The 23,910-nt window shown below is 39.5% G+C and overlaps 3 protein-coding genes across 5 annotated transcripts; all 3 read right to left on the bottom strand.

Annotated features, from left to right (window-relative positions):
• Positions 1-144: 144 nt before the first annotated feature.
• On the bottom strand, positions 145-2,389 carry LOC131973794 (prolactin-like). Its single transcript, XM_059335879.1, has 4 exons — positions 1,927-2,389; positions 1,672-1,773; positions 927-1,112; positions 145-469 (listed from the first exon to the last, which is right to left on the bottom strand). The coding sequence occupies exons 1-4, from the start codon at positions 2,149-2,151 to the stop codon at positions 260-262; spliced, it is 723 nt and encodes a 240-aa protein (XP_059191862.1). The 5' UTR covers positions 2,152-2,389; the 3' UTR covers positions 145-259.
• A 924-nt stretch (positions 2,390-3,313) lies between these two features.
• On the bottom strand, positions 3,314-5,339 carry szl (sizzled). Its single transcript, XM_059335862.1, has 4 exons — positions 4,754-5,339; positions 4,462-4,628; positions 4,213-4,305; positions 3,314-4,091 (listed from the first exon to the last, which is right to left on the bottom strand). The coding sequence occupies exons 1-4, from the start codon at positions 5,032-5,034 to the stop codon at positions 3,781-3,783; spliced, it is 852 nt and encodes a 283-aa protein (XP_059191845.1). The 5' UTR covers positions 5,035-5,339; the 3' UTR covers positions 3,314-3,780.
• A 2,900-nt stretch (positions 5,340-8,239) lies between these two features.
• Positions 8,240-21,097, bottom strand: mov10l1 (Mov10 like RISC complex RNA helicase 1). 3 transcript variants are annotated; one of them, XM_059334265.1, is made up of 27 exons: positions 20,969-21,097; positions 20,498-20,623; positions 20,208-20,395; positions 18,619-18,778; positions 18,210-18,322; positions 17,835-18,022; positions 17,390-17,530; positions 17,009-17,308; positions 16,138-16,335; positions 15,620-15,734; positions 15,060-15,237; positions 14,450-14,520; positions 14,263-14,354; positions 14,103-14,158; positions 13,538-13,632; positions 13,391-13,463; positions 13,129-13,310; positions 12,149-12,295; positions 11,739-11,860; positions 11,535-11,634; positions 11,214-11,360; positions 10,863-11,036; positions 10,615-10,764; positions 10,254-10,361; positions 8,846-8,986; positions 8,653-8,744; positions 8,240-8,515 (listed from the first exon to the last, which is right to left on the bottom strand). In XM_059334265.1, the coding sequence occupies exons 2-27, from the start codon at positions 20,592-20,594 to the stop codon at positions 8,488-8,490; spliced, it is 3,456 nt and encodes a 1,151-aa protein (XP_059190248.1). In that variant the 5' UTR covers positions 20,595-20,623; positions 20,969-21,097; the 3' UTR covers positions 8,240-8,487. The 3 variants fall into 3 exon arrangements, with proteins under 3 accessions (XP_059190248.1, XP_059190246.1, XP_059190247.1); XM_059334263.1 differs by having other exon boundaries at positions 20,848-21,031; XM_059334264.1 differs by having other exon boundaries at positions 20,498-20,610; positions 20,848-21,031.
• Between the last annotated feature and the right edge of the window lie 2,813 nt (positions 21,098-23,910).

Below are 23,910 nucleotides of genomic sequence, written 5' to 3'. Positions count from 1 at the left end.
ATGACAAAAAATTATAATAACTGTTTAGGTCATTGCATTTTTATTTATTTGACATTTTCTTTCATGCTCAGTGCTCAATTGTTCAGTTACCTATAACATTAATACTACAAAAGGCACGCACAACCATCTACAATAAATGCACACATACAATACAGCACAGTAAGAATATGATGTGTAGTTTAAAGCAAATTAGAAACAAACACTCTTATCTAGTTAGTCAAAATTTGAAGATACTACACGACTCTCTCAGGTCTCACTATTAACAGTCCAGTCCAGGAAGGGTGGTGCATTTCAGGATGCGAATATAATTTTTGACTTTGTTGGAGTCTCTGCGGAAGCAGTAGAGTAGGTCATGATGGTACACTGAGTTGAGTTCTCCTTGTTCGTAGAAGGAAAAGGCAGAAGACGGGAGCAAACTCTCAGGAGAGATGTAACCAACAGTGTTACCAAGCATTCCCAATAGCTTCATCTACAGTAGATAGAAAAAATATGGAAAGTTATTAATTGTTTTAAGGAATGCATGAAGCCAGATTTTACTTTAAATGAATATGTGTCATACTGTATGTGAAACATTGCAAATAATCAAGCCTCAACCTAATTCATAATCAATACAATAGATACTGCACTTCATTACACAGTGGGAAATTTTACTTATTATCGAACAATAACTGTTAGATATGCCCACACAGGCCCACCCACAACCTGCCAAATGCAAGTGGAAAAAAAAAAAAGTATCAACTCTGCACACAGGTGGCAGCAACACCAATATAATGACTTTTCTTAATGATTTCTGTTTTATGGCTGGTTGAAAAATATTTTGGCCTTCACATATTTTTCAGTTTAACAGCCATTGGCAGAAAGAACAAAAAGTTCATTTTAGACCCTGTGATCAAACAACACATCTCAAACCATAAGTGGGTTCTTACCTTCTCAGCCATTTTTGCCACCCCCTCCCTCAGCTCACGCACCATATTACTGATTTCCAGTGCCTTGTTGGAGCTGTAGTGGTTGAAGTCTTGATTGTGATCCTGAGACATGCTTCGGTGAAACTGAAACAGGGGGTCATCCCAAGCCCACAGCAGATTCAGGATCACCTCTGTCAGTTGATCTCGCTGTAGATAAAAGAGTTACTTCAATAAGTTCATGTTAAAGTGCAACTTTATATTATCTCTAACAAGATGCTGTGAAAACACTTATGTGCATGAGTACCCACAATAATTTTTTTTTTTTTTAATTATTTTTATTAACGAAGAAACAAAGAAAAGAACAGTGGATTACTTATTAGGAGCCACAATATGAAAACAAAACACTAAAACACAATTCTAGACAACAAAGACTCAGGAACATATTTACAAATTAGACAATGTACACACAAATAACATACAATATCCTAATATAAAGGATAACCACAACAACAAAAAATGAAAAAAAACCGATACACCAGTACAAAGCCACATGGCGAAAAACAGACAGACGACCAAAAAAAAAACAAAAAAAAAAAACAAACACACACAACAACATAAATTTAGCCCAAACAGAAATATAGAGAGACTGGTAATATACACAGATTCCAGGACAAAAAGAGAATCATATGAAACGTTAATTAAATTCAACGTTAATTTGAGAACCCACAATCATATGTAGCTTAATATTAATAACACGATTGCTCACCCCAAGCCTTTGTGCATTCTCCTTATCGTCTGGTGTTACTATGCCATGTGTGTGGCATTTCCGTTTTCCTACGAGGTTCTTCCTGGGAAATAAATATTGCTCCTGCAAAAAAGGACACACAAATCCCACATCGTGTTATCAGGGCTTGAAAATAGCCAACTTAAACAAGGGTGATTGATGATGGATGAATGGCTTTGGAAGGCTTGATGGATGGTGATGGATGATCAACGTCAGTGCTGAAATAAAAGAACTCACAAATTCAGAGTGCAGATCACTGGAGATGCCGTGCATTCTTGAGGACTGTTGGATGAGTCTCTCAAAGAGATCTGCCAGGGAAGGAACATGGCATTGAGCCTGTTCATAGGCACAGATTGGGGCAGTGATGACCCTCATGGAAAGCTCCAGGTACACCAATATAAGAACAGCAAACAAATCTGAGGAAAAAAACACACACTTGTAGTCACTAAACATCAAATCCATACATATAGATAAAAAACTTGTATTTCATTTGTCATCTTACCCCTTTTCATGGTTCCTTTCTTGCAGTGGACCAGATGATGAGTAAGGTTCTTTTTCCACCAGAGCCACTATTGTGGAAGCTAACTAAAACAGTGATGTTGCTGATTAAACAAATTGGTTTATAAAGGATAAAAAACGTCACTTTCTCTTTGCACGTCATGTTTTTCGCTTGGTTAACTACTCAGCTGAGAGCAGACAATGCTAACCCAGGCGGAAAAGGTATTACACACTGTAGACAGGCTTTGATAATTTAGCAATTTAAACTAACAATTATAGTAAATTAAATACACAAAAACTTGTAGTTCTTGGTACTCAGCTTTTTGTCATAATGTGCTTCTGTAATAATAAAAAAATGTGCTACAAAAGCAAATGCATTCTCCCAAAGGCTGTTCATATACCTATACATATATATACCCATATACCTATTCCTATAAAAGTCCTGTGTCTTTCTTTAGCAGTACATGAAAAGGTTGAGAAATAAAATTGTTACAAACTCACACACTTTAGAGCATAACTGGGTCAACTAACCAACTTTAAGGCACTGGGCATTTTAACATGCATAATTAACTGCAACATAAAAATGAATAGAATCACAAAAAAGTATAGAATAAGCCCATTCTTCAACAACCCTAGCTAAAACTGTTCTGCCTGGTAGTTAAAACAGGCTATTTATATGTAAAGTGAGTGATTTATCTTCTCATTAGCGCCACATAGTATGGCCAAGACCACAGGCCATCTACAGTGAATACAGTCATGAGTCACTCTATATTTTTACTTATACTGAGCCACTTTCCACATAGTGGAATGACCTATTTGTAAATGCAATTCACAAAATAATAATGCCAAGTTCTTCATTAAAATGAATGCATACGTGTTTTATTCTTATGATGCATTATACATCTTCTCTGAACCCTGCTCAATACTTGCACTTAAAAGGGAGAATGGCTCTAGAATAGTGAGCCAGTCCTCTGCTCCTCCTTTAGTGTGCCACCTTGTGGAGAAATGATTTATGAGCTAAGAGGGGAACAGAATTAGAGGACCCTCTCATGACTCTTGCCCTTTGCTGTATAAAGAATTTCATTGATGCTACGGGACTATAAAGGGCCAACCAGTATGGTGAATAAAACTGATATATTGTTTAACATTATACACACGATAGCATTGTTTTGCAGAACATTTTATTGTGATCTTTTTCCACATAACATAGAAAACACATAGAAAAAGACGCCATAAATACACCAATATCCTTATAGAAAATAGAATCTACAGTCAATTTACATTATTTAATACTATGTACAAGTTTGAGTGCATTCTATTACTGTGTGCTGTCAGAGCAAGGATGAGATAGTGAGCTGCTGAGGGAGGCAAACGGTGTTCAAGTCCAGCTCTGTTATTATATCCATTAAGCTTTCTTTACAAATTCTCACTAACTCACAAAGCCAAGAAACTCTCCATCTCAAAATCCAAAAATTCCACCTAAATTTGTCTCAAATAATGTGTTGTAGGTGTAGAATCATATAAGAAGTTTGTTCTTATGTGAGTCAACACAGATTCAGAGCTTAAATGTTCTACATGTAAGCATCAATTCATTCAACATCTGTGGTGTTTCCACTTGCGAATAGCCACTGCAATGTTTGCGTCTTTTTTGTGCCATGGGAAGAGACGGGTGAGAGCGAGGGTGCCATCAGACTGCACAGAACCAGTCAGCACGTAAAGCTGTGACCGTCCAGGGCGCACAAGGGCATTGGCACAGCGAAGGTTGATGAGGAGCCACTGCTGGAGGAGGTGCTGGGTGTCATAAGGTAAGAGGGGTCCCTGGCGGATGAACTCAACCCGGCCCTCAACCTCAAACTCTGGCTCTCCCATGGGAAGGCGGCGACGATGAAGTTTGGCAGACACAGCTGTTGAGTAGAGAAAAAAAATTATTGCTTTGGAAAATTACACAACATTGTGGGGAAAAAAACATGGCCATAACAGGATAAACATCAAACCATAGAATAGTGAAAGAGTTCTGAGACTTACCAAAGTCATGCTGGCAAAAAGAATCCAGGACTGTTTTCATTGCAGGGGCCTCCTCCACAGAGGGACAGTTTTGGCAGGCAGGTTTGGGTAAGTCTGTGATAACAAATTAAACATAATTTAACAAAACTGTAGGGCACATACTGAAATTATAGGAACAGAGAAAGTAGTTTGTAGTCCTTTCTGGCAACGGGATGACAAGGCAGTAAAGTAAAACAGATTTCTAATAATTAGTCTGTGGTCCATGCATACCTTTGGCAAAGTGGCTGAATTTTGCGTGGTGAGAAAGGCACATGTCTTCCTCAGCAGGAAAGCGGTCACAATCAAGTGCCTCAGGCCATGGGTGACCCTGGCAGGCGAGCACTGGGGCACAGCTGTCCCTCACTGCCACACACAGACTACGGCATGGCTGTATAAAACTGCAGAAAAGAAAGACAAAATGTTATGTAATGAAAGCAAAATTGAGCAAAATTTACAGATCTGTATTTTTGTTTCGTATATTTCACAGAAAATAAACAGAACAATTCAAGTAAAATCTCCTTACGTGTCAAGACAGACAGGGGCAATAAGGGAGCAGAGAAAGGCCTGGGCTTGAGGGTGGCAGCCTGTCTGCAACAGAGGCCTCCAGTCCTCTGAACGCGGCACCACCTCCCCTTCCAGGTTGCTGTGACCCAAGAAGTTAGGCAGCCGCATCTCAGAGTATCCAACATCTTTGCAGACTTTCATCTGGTTGGGGATAGTGACGCAACGAGTAGACTGACCGAAGTCAAATGCCATTAAAGGGCATGCCATAGCCAGGAGAGCCAAAGTGAAGAACACAGCCATAGTTAAGGTTTCACAAAATCCAGAGAGTCCACGAGGTAGAAAGAAGAGCGGTTAGTGAGGTTGCTTGTTGTCAGAAGTCTCTTCAGTTCTTGAATGGCTTTCTAGCTGCTGCTGCTTGCTTTATATACACAGCAAGGTCAGCCAGCCCCATCAGTCTCTAAGTCTGTTATCAACTACCTATCAAAGACGCAGAGACGATGTGTTTGGAGACAACGGCTTGTTTTGTGATGACTGCAGACAGAGGGGGGTAATAAGCAGATGGAGGGTGTGTGTGAGGGGGAGGAGGGAGGGGGGAACAATGGGCAATCACAACCCAGCTTTCACTGACTAAAGCCCATTCTAACTCATTTGCTTTTATAAGTCAAGGAGGTAGAAAAAAATAAATGTGAACTAATGGTAGTGCTGCGACCGTTTTATTTGTTCTACAGTATTTCAGTTTGCATAATTTTTTCAGCTTGCAAAAGTTGTGAACCAGTATATTTTGTCCTCTCCTTGTGTTATGTCTGCTTTGAGCACAAGTGAAAATTGACACTGTTACTGCAGTCACTGAGATGTAAAAACAACCAAATCATATGAAGAGGCCACGCTGAGAGGCACAAAATGCATCTCTTTAGGTTCCTTTCAAAATAAATCTGAGGTTTTTGTAGACAGACAGGCAGTCTCCTTCATATTGCCAGTCTCTTTCATGTGTCCCTTCTTCTTAATTGGAGGGTTTCATTGGCAGAGCCTCCAGTTCTCATTAGCAAAGCAGTGTCTCTTTTAGCTCACCTTGCTTTGATCTCCCAGTAAGGCAAACTCAGAGCCACATGCAAAATACTATTAGCCTACCTCTTTGGCTTATCAGTTTGATGCATCAGAAGCAAAGATATTATGGCTGATCAACCGCTGTACATGGTACTGGACACAAAGATCTGTCAATGTCCCAATATCAATCTTTCAATTGAAAGGTACTTACAACCATAAATACCTAGAGCTACACTCAACATCTGCTGTCACGCAGACGCATACAGACTCAGTTATAACATGCAAACATCCCATTCAAGACAGCCGAGATCTCGTCCCGAGATGCAGACCAGGGTCGAAGACAGAAGTGCTAATTTGTCTCGTTCTCTCAGTCTCATGTATTTAAGCCTCTTAATTTATCAATAGAACTACATTACAGCATCATCGTATTTGTTTAGATGTCGTCTGTCTGCAGATTTAGATGTGTATCTGAGGCTGATGCCTGTGGGCCTTTTGATGGCTTTCCCTCATGAATCTGAGGTCTCTATCCCACCCAGCCTGTCATGGTCATTGTAGAGTCAGACATGCCAAAATAAACCCCATTATTGTTGGCCCTACTCTAGTTTTTTTCCTGAATACCAGCCTTGTCTGCAGCAGGGGCTACGCTCTTGCAGCCAGCCAGAGCTCTCCATCGGCCCCAGCTAAGCCAACTTTTACAGCCTGATCTGACGAGTGGAGGCTGGTTCCAGTTCGGGTAGACGAGTATAGCCCGTAAGAGGGGACTAACTGGGCAATTAGAGTCACAGACCAATTTGGGAGAACAATAGGTCCACACATTTAACAAGCTCCCCCTGCCAGGAGCCCAGCAGGGGTCTGTTGTTGGGCCTAATGGCTGCCCTGTAGACACTGTGTCTGTCTTGGTAATGTGTTGCCTGCCTCTGCTTCAGTTAATGAGGTGATAGGAGTATGAGCTAAATGGTCAGGCACCTGTCTGTCAAGCAAGATAGACAGCATAGTGTATCTTGCTGTACACTACACCAAAACATAACTGTATTTCTGTTTACACAAAAGTCAACACATTTACTGTATTTCGGAATTGGCTTCTTTACTGGATCACGTTATCCTGCTCCAATTTATTTGGCAGTCAAATAGTTTAATTAAACATTTATCCACCATACAAACCAGACACTAATTTTTGCTTAGCAATTAAGTGCTTCTGATTAAACACTACCAGAAGTTGCTCCAGTAACTGTACTTAAAGGGGTAATATGTCAATTTAAAAAAGCTTTCAATGGCTGACAATCTAGCCATGGTAATTTTGCTTTTTTAAAAGGCACATGACACAAAAGTTGACATTAACCTATTTTGTTATTCAATGGACCAAACAATGACTTGTCTATGCTTCTCTCTACAGGTAGTAAGTCGAATAATTCACAGGATGGTTGGTTCTTTGGCTATCCTCCTCAAATCGAGAGGAACCACTGTATGTGGTGCCATCACTTAAGAGAGAAATCTCCAGGTTATTTAACCAGACAGTGGGGATGCTAGTTTCACAGGTATTCATTCTACATTAAAACTAATTTGAAACAGCCATTTCTACTATTTTATGAGCAGAGATGGTCACTACAGTAGTGTCAAAAAACCATCTTCAAACACATCACCCAAAGTCCTAGTCAACTCAAGTCATCCTCTTCCAACATGCTAGTAAGAAAGATGTTTCCAGATAGTGAAGACAGTGTCCAAAATCCTTTGAGTAGCATAAAATAAATTCTGTTTGTGGTAATTCTCTAGTACAGTCTCAATTGGCTGAGTGGGAAAGCAGACCAGACACCTGAGACTTGTATCAAAGACAGAGGCGTGTTTGGGAAGGATTGGCGGGGGGACAGGGTGTCTGAGCTGGCTGGCCTTGCAACACAGTGAACTCAGATAAAAGCTGTCTCCTCCTTGCACATAAGAGACTCATTAACTTAAGAGACTGAACCCCCAACTTGCTTCTTTTCTCTTCCCCCTTCCCCCCTCCCTCTCCATCCTGCTGGGCTCCAGTAGGACTGACAGTCCCTGTGCAGACTGTCAGTAGCACTCAATTGTCACATCCAGTCTCCGAGCCTTGTGGGCAGACGCTGCCACGCCGAGACGAGCAGACAACTTGCCCCCAGAAACTTCAGACATCTGTGGATCGACTTAGTGTGCTAACCCAGGGTAAAACACTCAACAGAAAAGTTAAAATGATGACTTGTGTCTAATCTTGCATTCTCAATTTAGAGCTGAAACTGAAGCACTGGGAAAATGCTGTTGCTCTTAAAAATCAGGCCAAGGCCATTCAAATCATTTTAGTAACATTATTGTGCAGCTTTGGTAGATGAACACAGCAGAACTGCAATGACGCAATTCACAATAATTTACTCATAATCTGTGACAGTTTAAATGAAAAATCTTATGCACAGTCAAGCATATCAACTTAATAATCACGGGACACAGATGATTATGCAGCACACAAGCGTCATCTTTATTTCTACCCCCCGAACAGAACTGCATTTGGCTTTCGCAGAAACATTTTTTTTCTTTTCAAACCAATTCAGTTAACACTGATTAGAACAACGACAGCTCACTTTGCAAACAGTCAAAAGAGAGACAAGCCATGGAAATGTGAGGGGGAAAAAAAACTTAGATCACAATAAGACAGTCAGGTTTACGGAGCTGAGGTACATCATCCATGATTTCATAGTCCTCTTATGCAGCCCTTTGCTCTTCTGCAACTCTGTAGGAGAAAAGCATAATAAAAGTAGACTTTATGGTGGAATAGTTGTATTGTGTGAGTGCACCTTATAAAGCAGCCTCTGAGTGCAAATATCCACAAAGAATGACGACAAGATGACGGCTGATCAGTTTACATACATCTGAGTGTCTCTAAGGGAGGGAGGGGGGTCGCAGCCCAGATATGCCCCATTGATGAAACAGTACTGCAGCAGAGTATTGAAGCATGGATCCTGGAAAGAAATGAAGACATTTAAAGTACTTAAAAGGTTAGATGTGTAACAAAAACACATTATAGAAAACCTAAAATCAAGTTAAGTATTTTGTCACTCACCCTGATGAGAATGTGGGGGTTTCCAACAATTACGAGCAGGGCTTTAGGACGAGTGATGGCCACGTTAAAGCGTTTGGGGTTGGCCAGAAAGCCGAGCGCACTCTGCAAATCATCACTCTGTACCGATTCATTAGAGCGCACCTATAGTGTCAGAAAATTAAATTAACTGAGCAATTGCCAAAACGGAGAATAAATGATGGGAAGGTTATGACTGATGATGTTTGTGGTCCATAGACTATAATTATTATTAACTGAATATGGATGACAGCATCTGTTTTATCAGAGAGCCCAACACATTATTTTAAAAAAAATGCTACATGGTTGCAATTTGATAACACAGTTAAGACCCAGGTTAGATCCCCAGCACTGGAGCCTGCACTGGCTGAAATAGAGTCAGCCGCTGACTGAAGGTCCGTCTTTGGAGCTGCTGTCTGCTCGCCTCCCAGTGATGTAGCTTCTGAGTGGCGGGGAGTGTGGCAGAGAAAACACCGGGTGGGCTAGCTAATTCTTCTCTCATTTGTGGTGTGGTCTGATAAACAGAAGTGGGCGTGGTTTAATCTAAGACCTTGTTGTAGGAACAATTTTGTTTTTAATCATATTTCCTACATGAACTGCTCACAACAAGGTCTGTGGATTGTTATTTGAGTAACTGAGTCATGTTTTCTGGTAAGAGACACTGCTGTTTAGTTTATCAGATGTATTTTTTTGGTGCTTTGAGCACCACAAGCCGAGTGTCATAGAGTTGTATTTTATTCATGAGAAGTCAGACACCTTCAGGCTGATATTTTCAACAATCGGCATCTCACACCCAAAAGGTCTAGAATAAAAACAGAGTTTAAGGGTGAAGTGTACCTTAGCACATTCCAAGACAGATAGCTTAAGTCATTTAACTCTGAAAACAGTTGAGTAACCAGGCAAGAGTTCAGGCAAATTAAGGATATATCATTTTTTCCATACTTAAAACATGCTTACTTTTGCACAAAAAAATCTTGTTGTTTTCTGAACGTATTAAGAGCTCAGAAACGGCAACAGCTACACCAGCCAAACTTGGGAGAGGTAGGTTCAACATCTCACCCACTATAACTACATTAATTGACCACACGGTGGTGCTAACAACAATCCCAAAATTTGGGTTGGCCAGTAACTGCTGAACGTTTCTAAAAACAAATTCCTTGGATCATAACATGTCTTTCTGTGTAGCCCAAACACAGATGTCCCATCATTCAGACTTTTGTCTAAAACACATCTTTGACATTTGATACATCATTGAGCCAGAAAATGTATTTAAATGGAATTTTGAGAAATATATTAGAGAAATGTGCTATACAGAACCGAGGATGCCATTTAAAATGGGCCTCTCATTTAGAAAGAAGCTCATTATGATTGGCCAAATTTGGTTTCTGCCTACCGTAGACATGATGATGACCAGGAACTCCTGTCCTTGGAACTCCTCCACTGAGCCCACTTTGATGTCAGAAAGGCCTACCTTACCCAGCAGCACTCGAATCTTCTCACACTGATGTGTAATAAGAAAACAAGGACAATACTGGGTTACAATATGCAAAACCACTTTAAAAAAATTAGAAGCCATTTAAGCTCCTTTGAAGTTGAAGGTGAAATGACAATGAAATAGCGGTTTCTCCCACTGTACTAAGACAGAATAAGAAAGGAGATATCACCCATGCAATGTAATTGCTTTAAAGCTTAGATATAAGACCTGCCTTTAAAAAGCACAACACACATTGCACAGACAAACTATGAAGTCTTACTTGTTTCTTGTAGGGGGCAATAATGCCAATGTTGGAGGCATCCACAGGGTTGTAGAGCTTCTTGGCGAGCTGGCAGCAGTAGAGCATGACCTGTACAGCCTCCACTGGGTTGAACCACGACGGGTTGTTACCTTCCCTCATTTCTGTGCCCTAGGGCAGAGCAAAACCTCAACAATCCAGTAACTTGAGTAAGCCCAACAATAATAGAATAAGTCAGACCATAAAATAGAATAAGCCAGACCACTTACCCTTACTCCATGGAAGAGGAGTGGAAAGCCTTTTTTGGGCAGGGTTTTCCACTGGCAGAGAGAGTCTACTACAGCCCTTGGTGCTTTAAAACACAGTTCACTCTTGTAGAAGAGCTTGGAGGGCAGTGTGAGCAAAGCCTCATGAGAACGGTAGTTGTAGATCAGCTTAGTCACCTGTAGTAGTAAAAGTCCAGCTTATAATCACTATGAAAGACAGGTGAATATTTAGGTGAACATGCTGCACATCATGTAGCCTGGCATTTATTACCTTCATTGATGTCATGTGATACCATCTGCCAAAGACTTAAAACTTTTCTAAAAAATATTAGAATTAGTATGTATTGCACCAACCAGTTTAGGGTTGTATCCCCAGTCATGTCTCGAGTACAGTGGGTTCGCCATCAGCCTCTCCAACAAAGACACCCCCAGGCCATAGGCAGAGGCCAGCTTGGACTTCACTATCGGACCCAACTGACAGGGGTCTCCGGCCAACACTATCTAAGCAGGTGAACGGGGGGGAATCATTATTAATCAACAAAGCTCAGGCAGGGTTTTATTTATCAGCAAGGATATTTGGTTTCAATTCAAATCATTTTTTTTTCTGAATTAAAAAAAGGGAATTGTTGAACAGAGCCATTCAGGTGAGGATATAGTCATAGAGTTTGTGCTGACTTGTCCATCTCTTTCTGACACGTAGCTCATGGGGATCAGTGACTCTGGTTCTGTGGCCTGGCCAGCTTCATCCAGAAACACATGGGTGAAGTGTCCCACTCTGAGGGAAAACAAATTCACAGCTTAAAATAAGGAGATAGAAGCGATGAGAGAAGTTGCTCATTTAAACAGTGGATAACATCCCTACTACAGCCCAGGCCTTACTGTAGTCCTATATTATGGAACATGCCAGCGCTGGAGCAGGTGCTGACCACAATCCTGTGAAAAGAGGCATGACGGATGTCCTCTCCTGCCTTGGAGTACTGTCTCAGCACCTCTGGGATGGACTAAGAAAAACACAGTAACATTAACGTGGCACGTAAACTTTGGATGATAAACCAATGTGCTAAAGGTAGAAGCAGACAGAGTGCGTTATCACAACCTCATCAATTATTTAAAAAGATTACTGACGACCGCACCGCCCAACCTGGTGGCAAATGGCGATGGCATCTGTATAGACATTACTGCACACAGGAGCATGCATATTTTTACTTTGATCATACATTCCTCTTAATAAGCAGTCTGCTGCCAAAAAAGTTCACAGTGAATTTATTTTCCCTGATGCTGTTAAGTACCTGGTCCTGCCTACAGGATGCGTTGACACGGGCCAAACTTGCAGCATGCAGGAAACCACTGTGATGTAGGCGAACGCAGATGAGGTCAGCAGCACTGTTGGAAGGAGTACATACGAGTACGCGACTACTGGGCAGAAAGTGGTAAACCTGGAGGTGGAGAAACTTTATGAAGTCACACAAGCAGGGGACCAGACTTGGGGCAAGCTTGACAGGCACTAGACCTAATGCGTTAGATATACACTACCGGTCAAAAGTTTTAGAACACCCCAATTTTTCCAGTTTTTTATTGAAATTCAAGCAGTTCACGTCAAATGAACAGCTTGAAAGGGTACAGAGGTAAGTGGTGAACTGCCAGAGGTAAATAAAAAAGGTAAGGTTAACCAAAACTGAAAAATAATGTACATTTCAGAATTATACAAGTAGGCCTTTTTCAGGGAACAAGAAATGGGTTAACAACTTTACTCTATGGAGTCTTGGGCTATTTTGTCCATTTTTGAATTCTTTTCATGTCATTTTGTGTCTTTTTTTAGTCATTTTGTGTCTTTTGGTGTCTTTTTTTGGTCATTTTGTGTCTTTTTTTAGTCTTTTAGTCCAACATAAAATGTGATTTAGAATCTTTTTTTTACTTTCAAAACACTATCATGCTCGATAAAGAATTTGAAATGTTGCAAATGTGCATTCATTTCAGAGTACACTGAGACATTAAACTGCATCATTTTCAATTAAATTCTGCAAAAGTTTGTGTGTTCTAAAACTTTTGACCAGTAGTGTATGTGTTACAATATGCTGAAATATTCACTACTGGTTGTAAGTTGTTGTTTTACAATGAATAATTGCTATCAGTCTCAGTCGTTTAACTGTAAATTATTAACATCCGAATAAAAATATTGGTTCGCTAGGAGCTATTTTTTTTTGCCTTTTAATAAATGCAGCCACACACATTACGTAGTACTGTATATTCAGGTGTTTGTGGTATGTACCTGTAGTATGGCCTCTATAAGGGTGATGGTCTTTCCGGTGCCTGGAGGTCCAAACAGGACATAAGGAATGGGTCGACACTCTCCTGCCAGGATCCTCTTCACTGCCTCTCTCTGAGGGGGGTTCAGGTCTGGGTTAAAGAAGTGCCCTTTGCTGGGGATTGGTTTGGATGGAAGTCTACCATCTAGAAGCCATAATTTCATAATTGTCATCGATGCTCTCAATGTTATCTGATGTGTACAGGCAAAGCTTGTAGCAAATCACCTTTAGTCTGTGTGGCCTTTGTCTTCATGTCGATGGAAATGCTTGACACCTTTCCGTTTTCCATGGCTGGAGCCTGTTGTTCAAATAAATAAAGCTCAATCAAAAGTACACTACATGCCAAATAATGTTTCCCCCATACTTTTTTACCTCATTGACCTCCATTGTTTTGTTCAGGTCTGCGTCCTCTACCCACTCTCCTGTCCACTGAGGGGTCTGAACAGTCACTCTGGAGGGGAAGAGAACTGCACAACAATTTTAATCTTACTGGACTAGTTTTAAAATTAATCATGGCAGCAGAAGCCCAGTATAAATAATTAAAAAAAACAGACATGTAAAGTAAGACTTTTAAATTGTGTACATTATTAATAGATAAAATCTGTAGTAAAATGTGATGTGATATTTGATCCAGCCATAGATCATGAAAGTACAAACAGCACCCTCTGGAGTCAAGTTTGTGGCAGTGTCAATGTGTGCTAGTCCACTAAAGGCTGTTTTGTTATATAGTGTACCCTTTAACTGGTGAAACAAGAAACTTCACTTTCCATCAGTTCTGTGTCTGCAGCGGAACATATTTTATCCTTGTGAATGGGGGTGTGACTTATATGAAAATTAGAATCTGTTCTCGTCATGTCTAAAATGCCAGGAACCACACACAGTAAAGACAGAGAATCCTTTACAGATTTTCAAAGAAACTATTCAAATAAAAACTTACTCTCCCCAAACTGTTTTGTCTGCTCAAGTGCGTTGTGACACCGCCTCATGGTCAATCTGGTAATGCAAGCAGTTAAAATACTCGTTTTACAACTATGACTCATCATATTCGGGTGAAATGTGAGTGCATTTATGAAATCGAAAACGGTCCATTTTCTAACCTGTTATAAGAGAACTCGACATCAAGAGGCTCCCCTAGGTAGCTGCGCTGAAATTCTGAGTTCACTCTCAAACTCACCGTCTCATCATTTATCTGTGAGTTCAAGCAGAGAGATTAAATCTAAAGAGCCTTTCTCGTTGATTATGGAGAACATAAAAGATGTTTTACAGTATTAAGTAGCTACTTACCTCTGTGACATAACTAATGTACTCCATTACCACACCAGCACTTCGAGGTTTCTTCAGCACTATTCTATCACCTGCAGAGTACATGTCGAAAGTTCTCATATATACTATATAAAAAGTATAAAATATACCAAATAGGGTTGTCACGATACTAAAATTCTCAACTCGATACCGATACTCAGGAAAATATTCGATACTCGATACCATTTTCGATACCACAAGGATAAAAACAAAGACCCCAAAATTTAACAGAAATATTTTTGTTAACAAGAAAACTGCATCATGTAAAATTTGTGTAAAAAACAGAACCACAGGTTAAATATTTACAATAAAAAACAGTTGTGCAAAAAGAAACTGCAACTATGATAACAAGCTTCAGGTCTGAGGTAGTGCAAAAAACAAATAAATACAATAAACAATAACAATTAGAACAATATTTTGAGGTTGTATGGTTTAGCTGCTTAATAAGTTGATACTTTTGAAAATGAGTATTGTATTCGGATACAACGTTTTAGTGTCGATACTTTTTTGAGTATCGATACTTTTGACAACCCCAATACCAAATAATGTGCAAAAAATAATTCAACAATGATGAAGAAAGACACCTCCTCACCAATATTAAGACTGGGTCTTCCTTCGGCCAACCCAAGGACCTCTAGATGCAGATAGGCTGCTCCTTTCCTAAGAAGAGCCCCGTTGATTGTGAATTCTTTAATTTCCCTCTCTGCATGCAACTCTTCCAGCCAAAGAAGGACTGAAAAGCGTGAATGCATGTTGGATGGTGACAGCACCTGTGCAAACAGGCACAGCAGGAGAAGGAATACATTATATTTCAGTTGATCCCTGAAGGAAAACTACTTCTCTCTATTCTTCACCAGAGGGAACAAGACACAGTCAGTGTCCTCTAAATAAAAGGATGGTCTTTTCACGGCATGCTTGTGAAATGAAGAGGACCAGAGGCTTGCCATATGTTAGGAGGCTGATACAGAAAGCATTTATTCATAAAGTAGTAGATAAACATAAGTGGCCTCCATCATCCAAAGTACTTTATTGCGCCATTAAACAGCACATTCATTGTGCAGCTAGCCCTAATCCAAGTCTTAATTTGCAATTTCCATTACCTTGTTCTACATCTACATCCGACCAGCTAAACTTCATCACAGGCACGCTCACCTCTCCTAGACATTGATGAACCACCAGCACGTCACTCTGTGCCTCCACACAGTCTCTGAGAGACTGGGGCAATGGGAAGTTAGGTAGGTAGTTTGGCAGCCGCCGCTTCATAGGCCTATGGGTGGGAAAGTCATGGTCACCTAACATATATTTATATAAAAAAAAAAAATAAAAATAAAAAACTCTTATTCTTTTCTCTTTTCTTCTTTAACATATAGCACTCCTTTAGCGATGACAGTTAGCTCTTAAAGTTATGTACTTACTTGATTCCTATGGTCTATGTCTAGTACCATCAGGTTGAATGCACTTATTGTAAGTCGCTTTGGACAAAAGCGTCTGCTAAATGACATATGATGTAATGTAATGTAATGTAAAAAGAAAGTATCTTGCAAAATATACACTCATTTATTAAGATCTACCCAAATAATCTAATATATTCATTTATATAGTGGCAAGTACACAGAACAAGCGGCAAATATAAGTGACTCAGGTGGCAATGGAATCAGTTGTGTTGATACCTTGGCGTGTTTTCAGGAGCAGAGACGGTGATCACGTGAGAAGGCATTGTTGAGACGGGACGTTCACCTCTTGGACTGTAGGGCTGAGACGGCTGCAGCAGGTTCTCCTCTTTACTACCTACTGTGACCTCCAGGCGCCTCCCAATGGTGAAAGAGGAGAAGTGCAGCAGAAGCAGCTCAGCACAGCTTCCTAGGCTCCTGAGCAATTTCACACATTGAATTTAGTTGAACAGCCAACATACTAACAGGAACTCTGCAGAGACATTTGACACTTCAAAAAAAATAGAGTTTATTTTATATGGTAAGACAGTGTGTCTAGACATAGGTAAAGTTAGGGGTGTGCCATATCGTATAGTTCACGATAATATCGTTTTGTTTTTTTATGGTTAAAAGAAATGCATATCATGATATTGGCAACGTTCTCACTTCTTGATGTAGTGGTTAAAGTTGTTTTAATCACAAAAAACGACTTACTCCCTGTTGCTAAACACATGCAGCTTTCAAAATAAATAAAAAAACAATCCACCACAGAATTTACAAGAAGACCGTCAAAATAAGATGCCTTAAATAAAACATACAAGAACCTTTATTCTCCTTTATAAAATGTCATTAAAATATGCCCCCAGAACCCCTAAATGTTTTTTTTTTATTATTCGCTCATACTCAAGAGTCAAGAGTAAATGTTTTTGTCAAGAATATCGTTATCGCAAAAATAGCCTGCAATATCGTGATATTCTTTTAGGGCCATATCGCCCACTCCTAGGTAAAGTCAAAAACGTCCCATTCTTCATTCATTTTTAATACATGACTCTTGTCTCTGCTTCTGTTATCTATACTGGTGTCAATACTACAGTTTTAAAAAATAACTTACTTCGCTTGGCAGGCTACTACAATAGACAACCTCTCTCCTGGTGGAATATCCACCTCTCTGTCATCTCTCCTTGCACCAGTGAAATGGATGGCACCCTTCTGCACATCAACATATTCCCTGTTGTCCTCTTTTGCGCTGCTGGCCTGTTTTTCTGAAGGTTTTTCAGAGTTTTCTTGCAAACACTGTTGTTTTTGTCTCAGTTGTGTAGAGCCTTTGTCAGTAACGAGGGTGAACTGTTCCTCTGAGTCCCAGCCAGCAAAGTCACAGCACTTCAGTCTGTGGGTCTCTGAGCCTTTGTTTCTGTCATGGAAGATGAAGACTTTAAGACAGAGTACATTGTGCTACTGATGCAAATAGTAATTTTTTTCTTTGGTTACTCACTGTATCCAGAGCACCAGCTCTCGGTTCTCCTCAATCATCAGATCCCCAAACTGGCCATAGAATGTTACATCTAGCCCCCCTTTGTTTTCCAAGATGTTCTGAAGTTCAGCCCCTGGGAGACGTGAAATATTTCCACTGCAACTAGAATAACATTTTTTTAAAAGATAGAATTACTGATTTGTATCACACCCATATCAAAAGTTCAACAAATAGGGTAAATACTATTCCACTTTTGATAAAGAAATAGAGCTGAAAGGATTCATTAATTATATAATTTATAAAGGTCGTAGTTAATTGAATACCTCTGAGTTTTGTAGCTTTAGTCAAACTCAACAAAACATTTAAAGACCTTGGGATATGCAAAGTTAAGATTTTAACTATATTTTGACACTTGGAAGAAAATCATAATTTGCAGCCCTATAAAGATGTACTGTAAGTCCAATACCACTCGTGGCAAGGTGCCATGCAGAGGGCCCTCCAACAGTAGAAGGACTGACTGCTCTCCACCATTATTAGGTTGACCAGGTGCCCGGGTGAAGGCTGGTAGTCGGCAGGCAGCAGCAGAGAGTCCAGGCTAAAGAACACACTGTCGTCCACCACTCCATTTTTACCATACATGCTGGTGACATTCACCTGGAGAAAGTGAAACAAGGTTTTAAAATGATTGCTCAATTGAATTAGACAGATGTGAATTAGCTTTTAAGCATTAACACTTTATTAGAACTAAGTGAAATGCCTTTTATAAATGCAACTGAAATACCAAAACAGGACTAAATTGTGATGCATGGGCAAAGCCAGAACCATTCAATGATTCAATTACCTGGTCTAGGCGGCAGTAGCGTAAAGGGGTCACAGAATGAGCCTGGGTGGTCCACTTGGTAGGATTGATAAAATATTTTGCTTGGACCCAGTCTCCTTTCATAGGCTCATAACCTGACAAAAAAGGGAAAGAAAATACACAACTTGTGCCAGCATGCAGGAACATTAACATCAGCCTTTAGCCAAATGTTAATAAATGTTGGTGTGGCTGTGAGTTTGTCTAATCTACTCTCAGTTTGAGAGCTAACTTAACATCAACTGTAAAAATATTGATGACCGTTTAAATTGGTCAAAAATGCTGGACAGTTCTGGGACTGAAGGACTATTGTGTGTATAGTCAGTTTACGTAAAGCATCAGGAGGTCAAGAGGCTCAACATTTTAGTGTGTAAAGTACAATGAGTATCTGTACCTTCACATAGACTGAAGCGTGGGAAGTATGTGGTACGGTTTATGTAGCCGCCATCTCCATCAAATGATGTGACTGTGCCAATGAGAGGCCGCAGCTGCATAGTGTCAGCTTCTAGGGAGGTTGTTCCCCCATCCTCCCAAGCATCTGCACTCTTCTCCACCTAAATGACAGCATCCAATGCACATACATGTCTGAAAATGCTCATCATAACAACCATATTTTTTCAGACTAAATCACTAGAGAAAATAATAAACAGGTATGCTAAATTCACACATGGGCCTCAGTCACTCTTTAAACTACACCAACTCTCAGTGGAGTAGCAAGACGGCAAAAGACATGCATCAACATCGGTATGAAATATATGAAAATATTTCCACTGCAACTAGAATAAAAAATGTTTAAAAGATAAAATTACTGCTTTGTATCACAAACACATCAAAAGTTCAACGAATAGGGTAAATACTATTCCACTTTTGATAAAGAAATAGAGCTGAAAGGATTCATTAATTATATAATTTATAAAGGTCATAGTTAATTGAATACCTCTGAGTAATAACAACCATATTTTTCTGACTAAATCACTAGAGAAAAGAATAAACAGGTATGCTAAATCCACACATGGGCCTCAGTCACTCCTTAAACTACACCAACTCTCAGTGGAGTAAGACGGCAAGACATGCATCAACATCGGTATGAAATATATGAAAATATTTCCACTGCAACTAGAATAAAAAATGTTTAAAAGATAAAATTACTGCTTTGTATCACAAACACATCAAAAGTTCAACGAATAGGGTAAATACTATTCCACTTTTGATAAAGAAATAGAGCTGAAAGGATTCATTGATTATATAATTTATAAAGGTCATAGTTAATTGAATACCTCTGAGTAATAACAACCATATTTTTCTGACTAAATCACTAGAGAAAAGAATAAACAGGTATGCTAAATCCACACATGGGCCTCAGTCACTCCTTAAACTACACCAACTCTCAGTGGAGTAGCAAGACGGCAAAAGACATGCATCAACAGGGCCGGTTATTCCTACAGGCCACCAAGGCGGCTGCCTAGGGCGCCAAATTGGCAGGGGGCGCCCTGCCAATTTGAGTTGAGACCATTATATTGCCTGTATGTAGTTCATGTATCAAATATAAATGTACATTTAAATTTCATTTTTATGTTTATTTTTATTATCTTTATTATTTATTATCTTTGCCATTCTTAATTTGATGAAGATCTGTGTTTTCTTATTTATTTATTCGTATTTTCAATTCAGTTGTTGTTGGTAAAGTTCCAAAGTTTCTAAAAATAAAAATGTTCTGAGACCATTACCTTGCTTGTAGTACATGTATCAAATATTAGTGTACAGCATAATACATATAACATAGTGTACCTATATCAGAATGAATACATGGAATGGATGTGGTTCGGGGGGGGGGGCGCAAAATCTCAATATCGCCTAGGGCAGCCAATGGGCTAGAACCGGCCCTGTGCATCAACATCTGTATGAAATTGTGTATTTCCTTTTTCACCCCCAAAACACAACCTATGATGTTTACAAATCATTCTTGCAGTAGATGATTCTCACCCTTAAAGCTTTCCATCCCCCTTGGGCACCATCTCGTACTGCTATGCAGTTCACCACGTCCCCTTGTTTCAGTGGCATCCCGCCCAACACCTCTCCACTTGTGAAGTAGACTGCATCGTCTATCATGCCATAGTCAAGGCACAGCTGGGTTACCACACTGCCTCGCAGGTGGCGAATGTCCTCCATGCCTGACAAGCAAAAGAAACGTGGACCAAAACTGTCATGGCATCCAACTCGTACTGTGATTGGAACTGAATTAGCTTTATACTTTGTGGGAAAGTTGCATTTACCTGGTGTATCGGAGAAAATGCCTTCTGCATCCAACTCTACAGTCCTCCACAATGGAGAAACCAGCTTAGAGAGCATACACCGCACAGCAGTAAGCATGTCTGCAAAATGGTAGCTGAAGTAGCAAGCTATCCACACAAACAGACAACATAAAACAAGTTTTAACAGCTAAAAATGTATCCCGTAATATTGTTTAGACGCAGTCATTGGTTGTGCATTGGCTAATTATATATTCTGGCTAACACGTTTGGGAATCTTAAACACCTAATTAAACATAGATATCTATCAAATACAAGTTATTCCGCTCATATAAAAATCCTATTTTACAAAGCTAATGTTAACTAAAAGTTACCTTAGCTAAAGGGCGACGGGCAGCGTGAAGACAAAAGTAATTGAGAGCATTATTTAACGAACAAAGGAACTGTTCGGTTATTTTTCAATGACCGCTCTCAATACAACTTGACTAAACTAACCGTAACGTTGCAGTTCACGTGTTAGGGTGGAGCCAGACAGCACTTCACATCCGTTCACACCGCAGTCATCCAGGTACGTGCGCGACCGCGTGGACGTGAGGTGCTATGAGAAATTTGGTGAGCCTACCACAAACGCAGCGTGCATCCCATAATTCACTGCGCTACCAAAACAGCCAGCTCGCTTTGGTCGCGCGGCGCGCACAGGATAGAAGCAATTAAAACAATGCTTATCTTCGGCACTATGTACATCTAAACAGGCGTGAACTTGTTTGTCGTTGTCTGTGTTTTCGTCTTAGAACTTTCTTTCAAAATTTTTTTTATTGTATTTTCCTTGGATGCATAATTATATCAGCTGTCAGAGCACACATTAGTTTATCCAATACATCCATAGATTAGGCAAGTACAAAGTAAATATATACACCAAAATTATATAGTCAAAATATACAAAAACAAAACATATAGAAAATAAACAAATAAATGAATGAAGACAACCATATATGAGAAATTAATAAATAAATAAAAAATAGAAAAATAAATAAATAAATGGAATAAAAGGAAGATAAGACACACATACAAACAGACAGGAAGGGACAACATAAGAGGGAAGGGAGGGATTGGGGGTGAGGGAAGGGGCTCTGGGGGTTAAGGTCCAGTTGTGCATAGACTCAGTCGTCCTCAACCAGAGTACCTGAAATAATAATGGATCAGCTGGAGGTTTATCACTCTAAATGAAGCCCATCAAGTTGCTTTACAAATCCAATAAAGTCATCCCATGTCTTGTGAAAGTTCTATAGAGCACCATTAACATCGTCTCAGAACTTCGACCCTTTTCCAGTGTGTTTTCAGTTCATGAAAGTTAATTTGAACATTTAGTTTAGTTTAACATGTCTTCAGTGTTCAGTTGTATACCAAAAGACAGAATTGTCTGTTTTGCCTAAAGCAGGTTGACATTTTATTCGTTAAAATCGGCTAGGGATGCACAATATATAGGGTACTTAAATGGGAAATTAATATTACTTTTTATTATTCTAATAATAAAATTGTAGCCAATACGTTTTAGCCTTTTATTGACTTAACTCACGCCGCAGCTTCACGTTCAGATACAGTAGGTGAATTTTAGAAAAAATGCTTTAGTGCCAAATTATTTCTGTGAGCTTTTTGTTTGTTTGATATGTAGGCATATTTAAATAGAAAAAAAAAATAACACCAGCATGACATAATGTAGCACTCATCATATCACCATGTGCACACACACACACACACACACACATATATACACACATATATGTATATATATACACATTTATACTAATACTAATGTGCAATATATGTGCATGTAATGTTATGTATGCAGATAATGTCTTATTTTCTTTATTTTTGTACCTTTGTAACGTCTGTATCTTAAGCTGCAGTTGCAACAGTTGAATTCCCCCACTGGGGAAAGTCTTATCTTAATTTAAGTGATGTTGTTTATTTTCAATGAATTAACCGTATATGTTGGATCTGATTAGGTCAGAGCTATGGATATGAAATTATCCATGTTTGCCTTTCTTACCTTCAGGTGCACATAAACTACAGGTTATGTACTTCTTCGTAAGATACAAAATTGTAAAATTATGAGTTATCTTATTGGTATAGGCCCAGAGAAGCAGACAATTATCTGGCATCAGAGGCAGTTGAAAAAAATCCATATCATGCATCGCTAAAATAGACTGTGTACATTCAGATTTGCACGCTGTTAATAGCTGACTCCACTGATTAATAGAGACTCCATATGCAGTGTCTCCATATCCATATTCATACAGAGAATCCACCATGCTTTTACAAAATGGACTGACTGCAATGCTGCATGAAATAAAGCACAAACTATAGCTACCCAGCTTGTGTTGTTGACACATTTGGGCATTACAGTCCCATTTGTTTACTCACCAACTGTCTCAGTCAGCTGCATTTGTGCAACTCTTATTAAAGGAAGATTTAATACCTGGAATGAAAACATTTGCTGTGCTCTTTTTCTGCATCACCCCGCTGCAGATTCTCACTTTGCCATCATATTCACAGCTGCGATCTGCCAGTGTGTCCTCTGCTACTTTACTACATTTATGACACACTGTTCTGATGAGTCATCAGTCTGCTGATCTGGTAACATAGTGTGAAATGTTTCCCTGTCATTAGCCTCCTTTCCTTTTATTCACGCTGTTAAAGTGAGCGACACAAAACTCTTTATGCCACTCAGTATTATTTCAGAGTAAGATTAAGCCTTGACTTAGCCAGATAGACCTTTTTAATATGGTAATTTTGCTGCCAAGCTTGATCCCTACAGCCTCCACTCTCTTATGTTATAGTATTAGAACCATATTTCACTTTTTTTTTTTTACTAATGCCAACGGCCCAAGGAATTCTGTCTATCCAGGGATAAATTATTTCTGTGTCTTAAGACCATGGAAATTTATGTCAGGCCGGCTGCCAAGGTGTAACATGGCACCATATATCACATACTATAAACTTTAAAAATGTAATTTTCTCCTGGCAGCTTTTCTGTAGATGTTAAGGGCTGTTATAACTTGTCTTTTAAAACATATTTAGATAGATATTAGAGATGTTGGCATTCACTGTCAAAGTATGTCTATATTAAGTTTCATAGCGTAATACACCTGAACCCAATGATATGTGAGTATACAGTGTAAGCATAGACACTCATTGTGACTCCCATCCACTGTGACATCTGTTGGCTTCAGTTAAGACATACTGTATGTTTAATAAGGACTCTACCCGTTTACTACATATCACATACTTTATATTACTGCCAACCGTCTTTCAAATTGCACCACATATTTTTAAGATGTTTGAATTAACTTTAACTACCATCCAAGGCAGTAAAAGATACTGAAGCCTGGAGGCCAAATTGGCCCACTACGCCTTCAGAAATGTTTGACTAGCCA

This window comes from Centropristis striata, chromosome 6 (assembly GCF_030273125.1).
Source record: "Centropristis striata isolate RG_2023a ecotype Rhode Island chromosome 6, C.striata_1.0, whole genome shotgun sequence".
Taxonomy (NCBI): domain Eukaryota; kingdom Metazoa; phylum Chordata; class Actinopteri; order Perciformes; family Serranidae; genus Centropristis; species Centropristis striata.
This window is presented reverse-complemented; position numbering and strand designations above follow the sequence as displayed.

Coding starts and splice junctions, on each gene's coding strand:
- LOC131973794 (XM_059335879.1), bottom strand. CDS start 2,151: ATGGATTTGATGTTTAGTGACTACAAGTGTGTGTTTTTTTCCTCAGAT. Junction 1,113..1,671: donor AGAATGCACAAAGGCTTGGG/GTGAGCAATCGT, acceptor TTTTATCTACAG/CGAGATCAACTGACAGAGGT. Junction 470..926: donor TGGCAAAAATGGCTGAGAAG/GTAAGAACCCAC, acceptor TATCTACTGTAG/ATGAAGCTATTGGGAATGCT.
- szl (XM_059335862.1), bottom strand. CDS start 5,034: ATGGCTGTGTTCTTCACTTTGGCTCTCCTGGCTATGGCATGCCCTTTA. Junction 4,306..4,461: donor ATTCAGCCACTTTGCCAAAG/GTATGCATGGAC, acceptor TTGTTATCACAG/ACTTACCCAAACCTGCCTGC. Junction 4,092..4,212: donor TTTTTGCCAGCATGACTTTG/GTAAGTCTCAGA, acceptor TCTACTCAACAG/CTGTGTCTGCCAAACTTCAT.
- mov10l1 (XM_059334265.1), bottom strand. CDS start 20,594: ATGCTTACTGCTGTGCGGTGTATGCTCTCTAAGCTGGTTTCTCCATTG. Junction 12,296..13,128: donor TTATAGAGGCCATACTACAG/GTACATACCACA, acceptor CTCCACCTCCAG/GTTTACCACTTTCTGCCCAG. Junction 8,516..8,652: donor TCCCTTAGAGACACTCAGAT/GTATGTAAACTG, acceptor TTTCTCCTACAG/AGTTGCAGAAGAGCAAAGGG.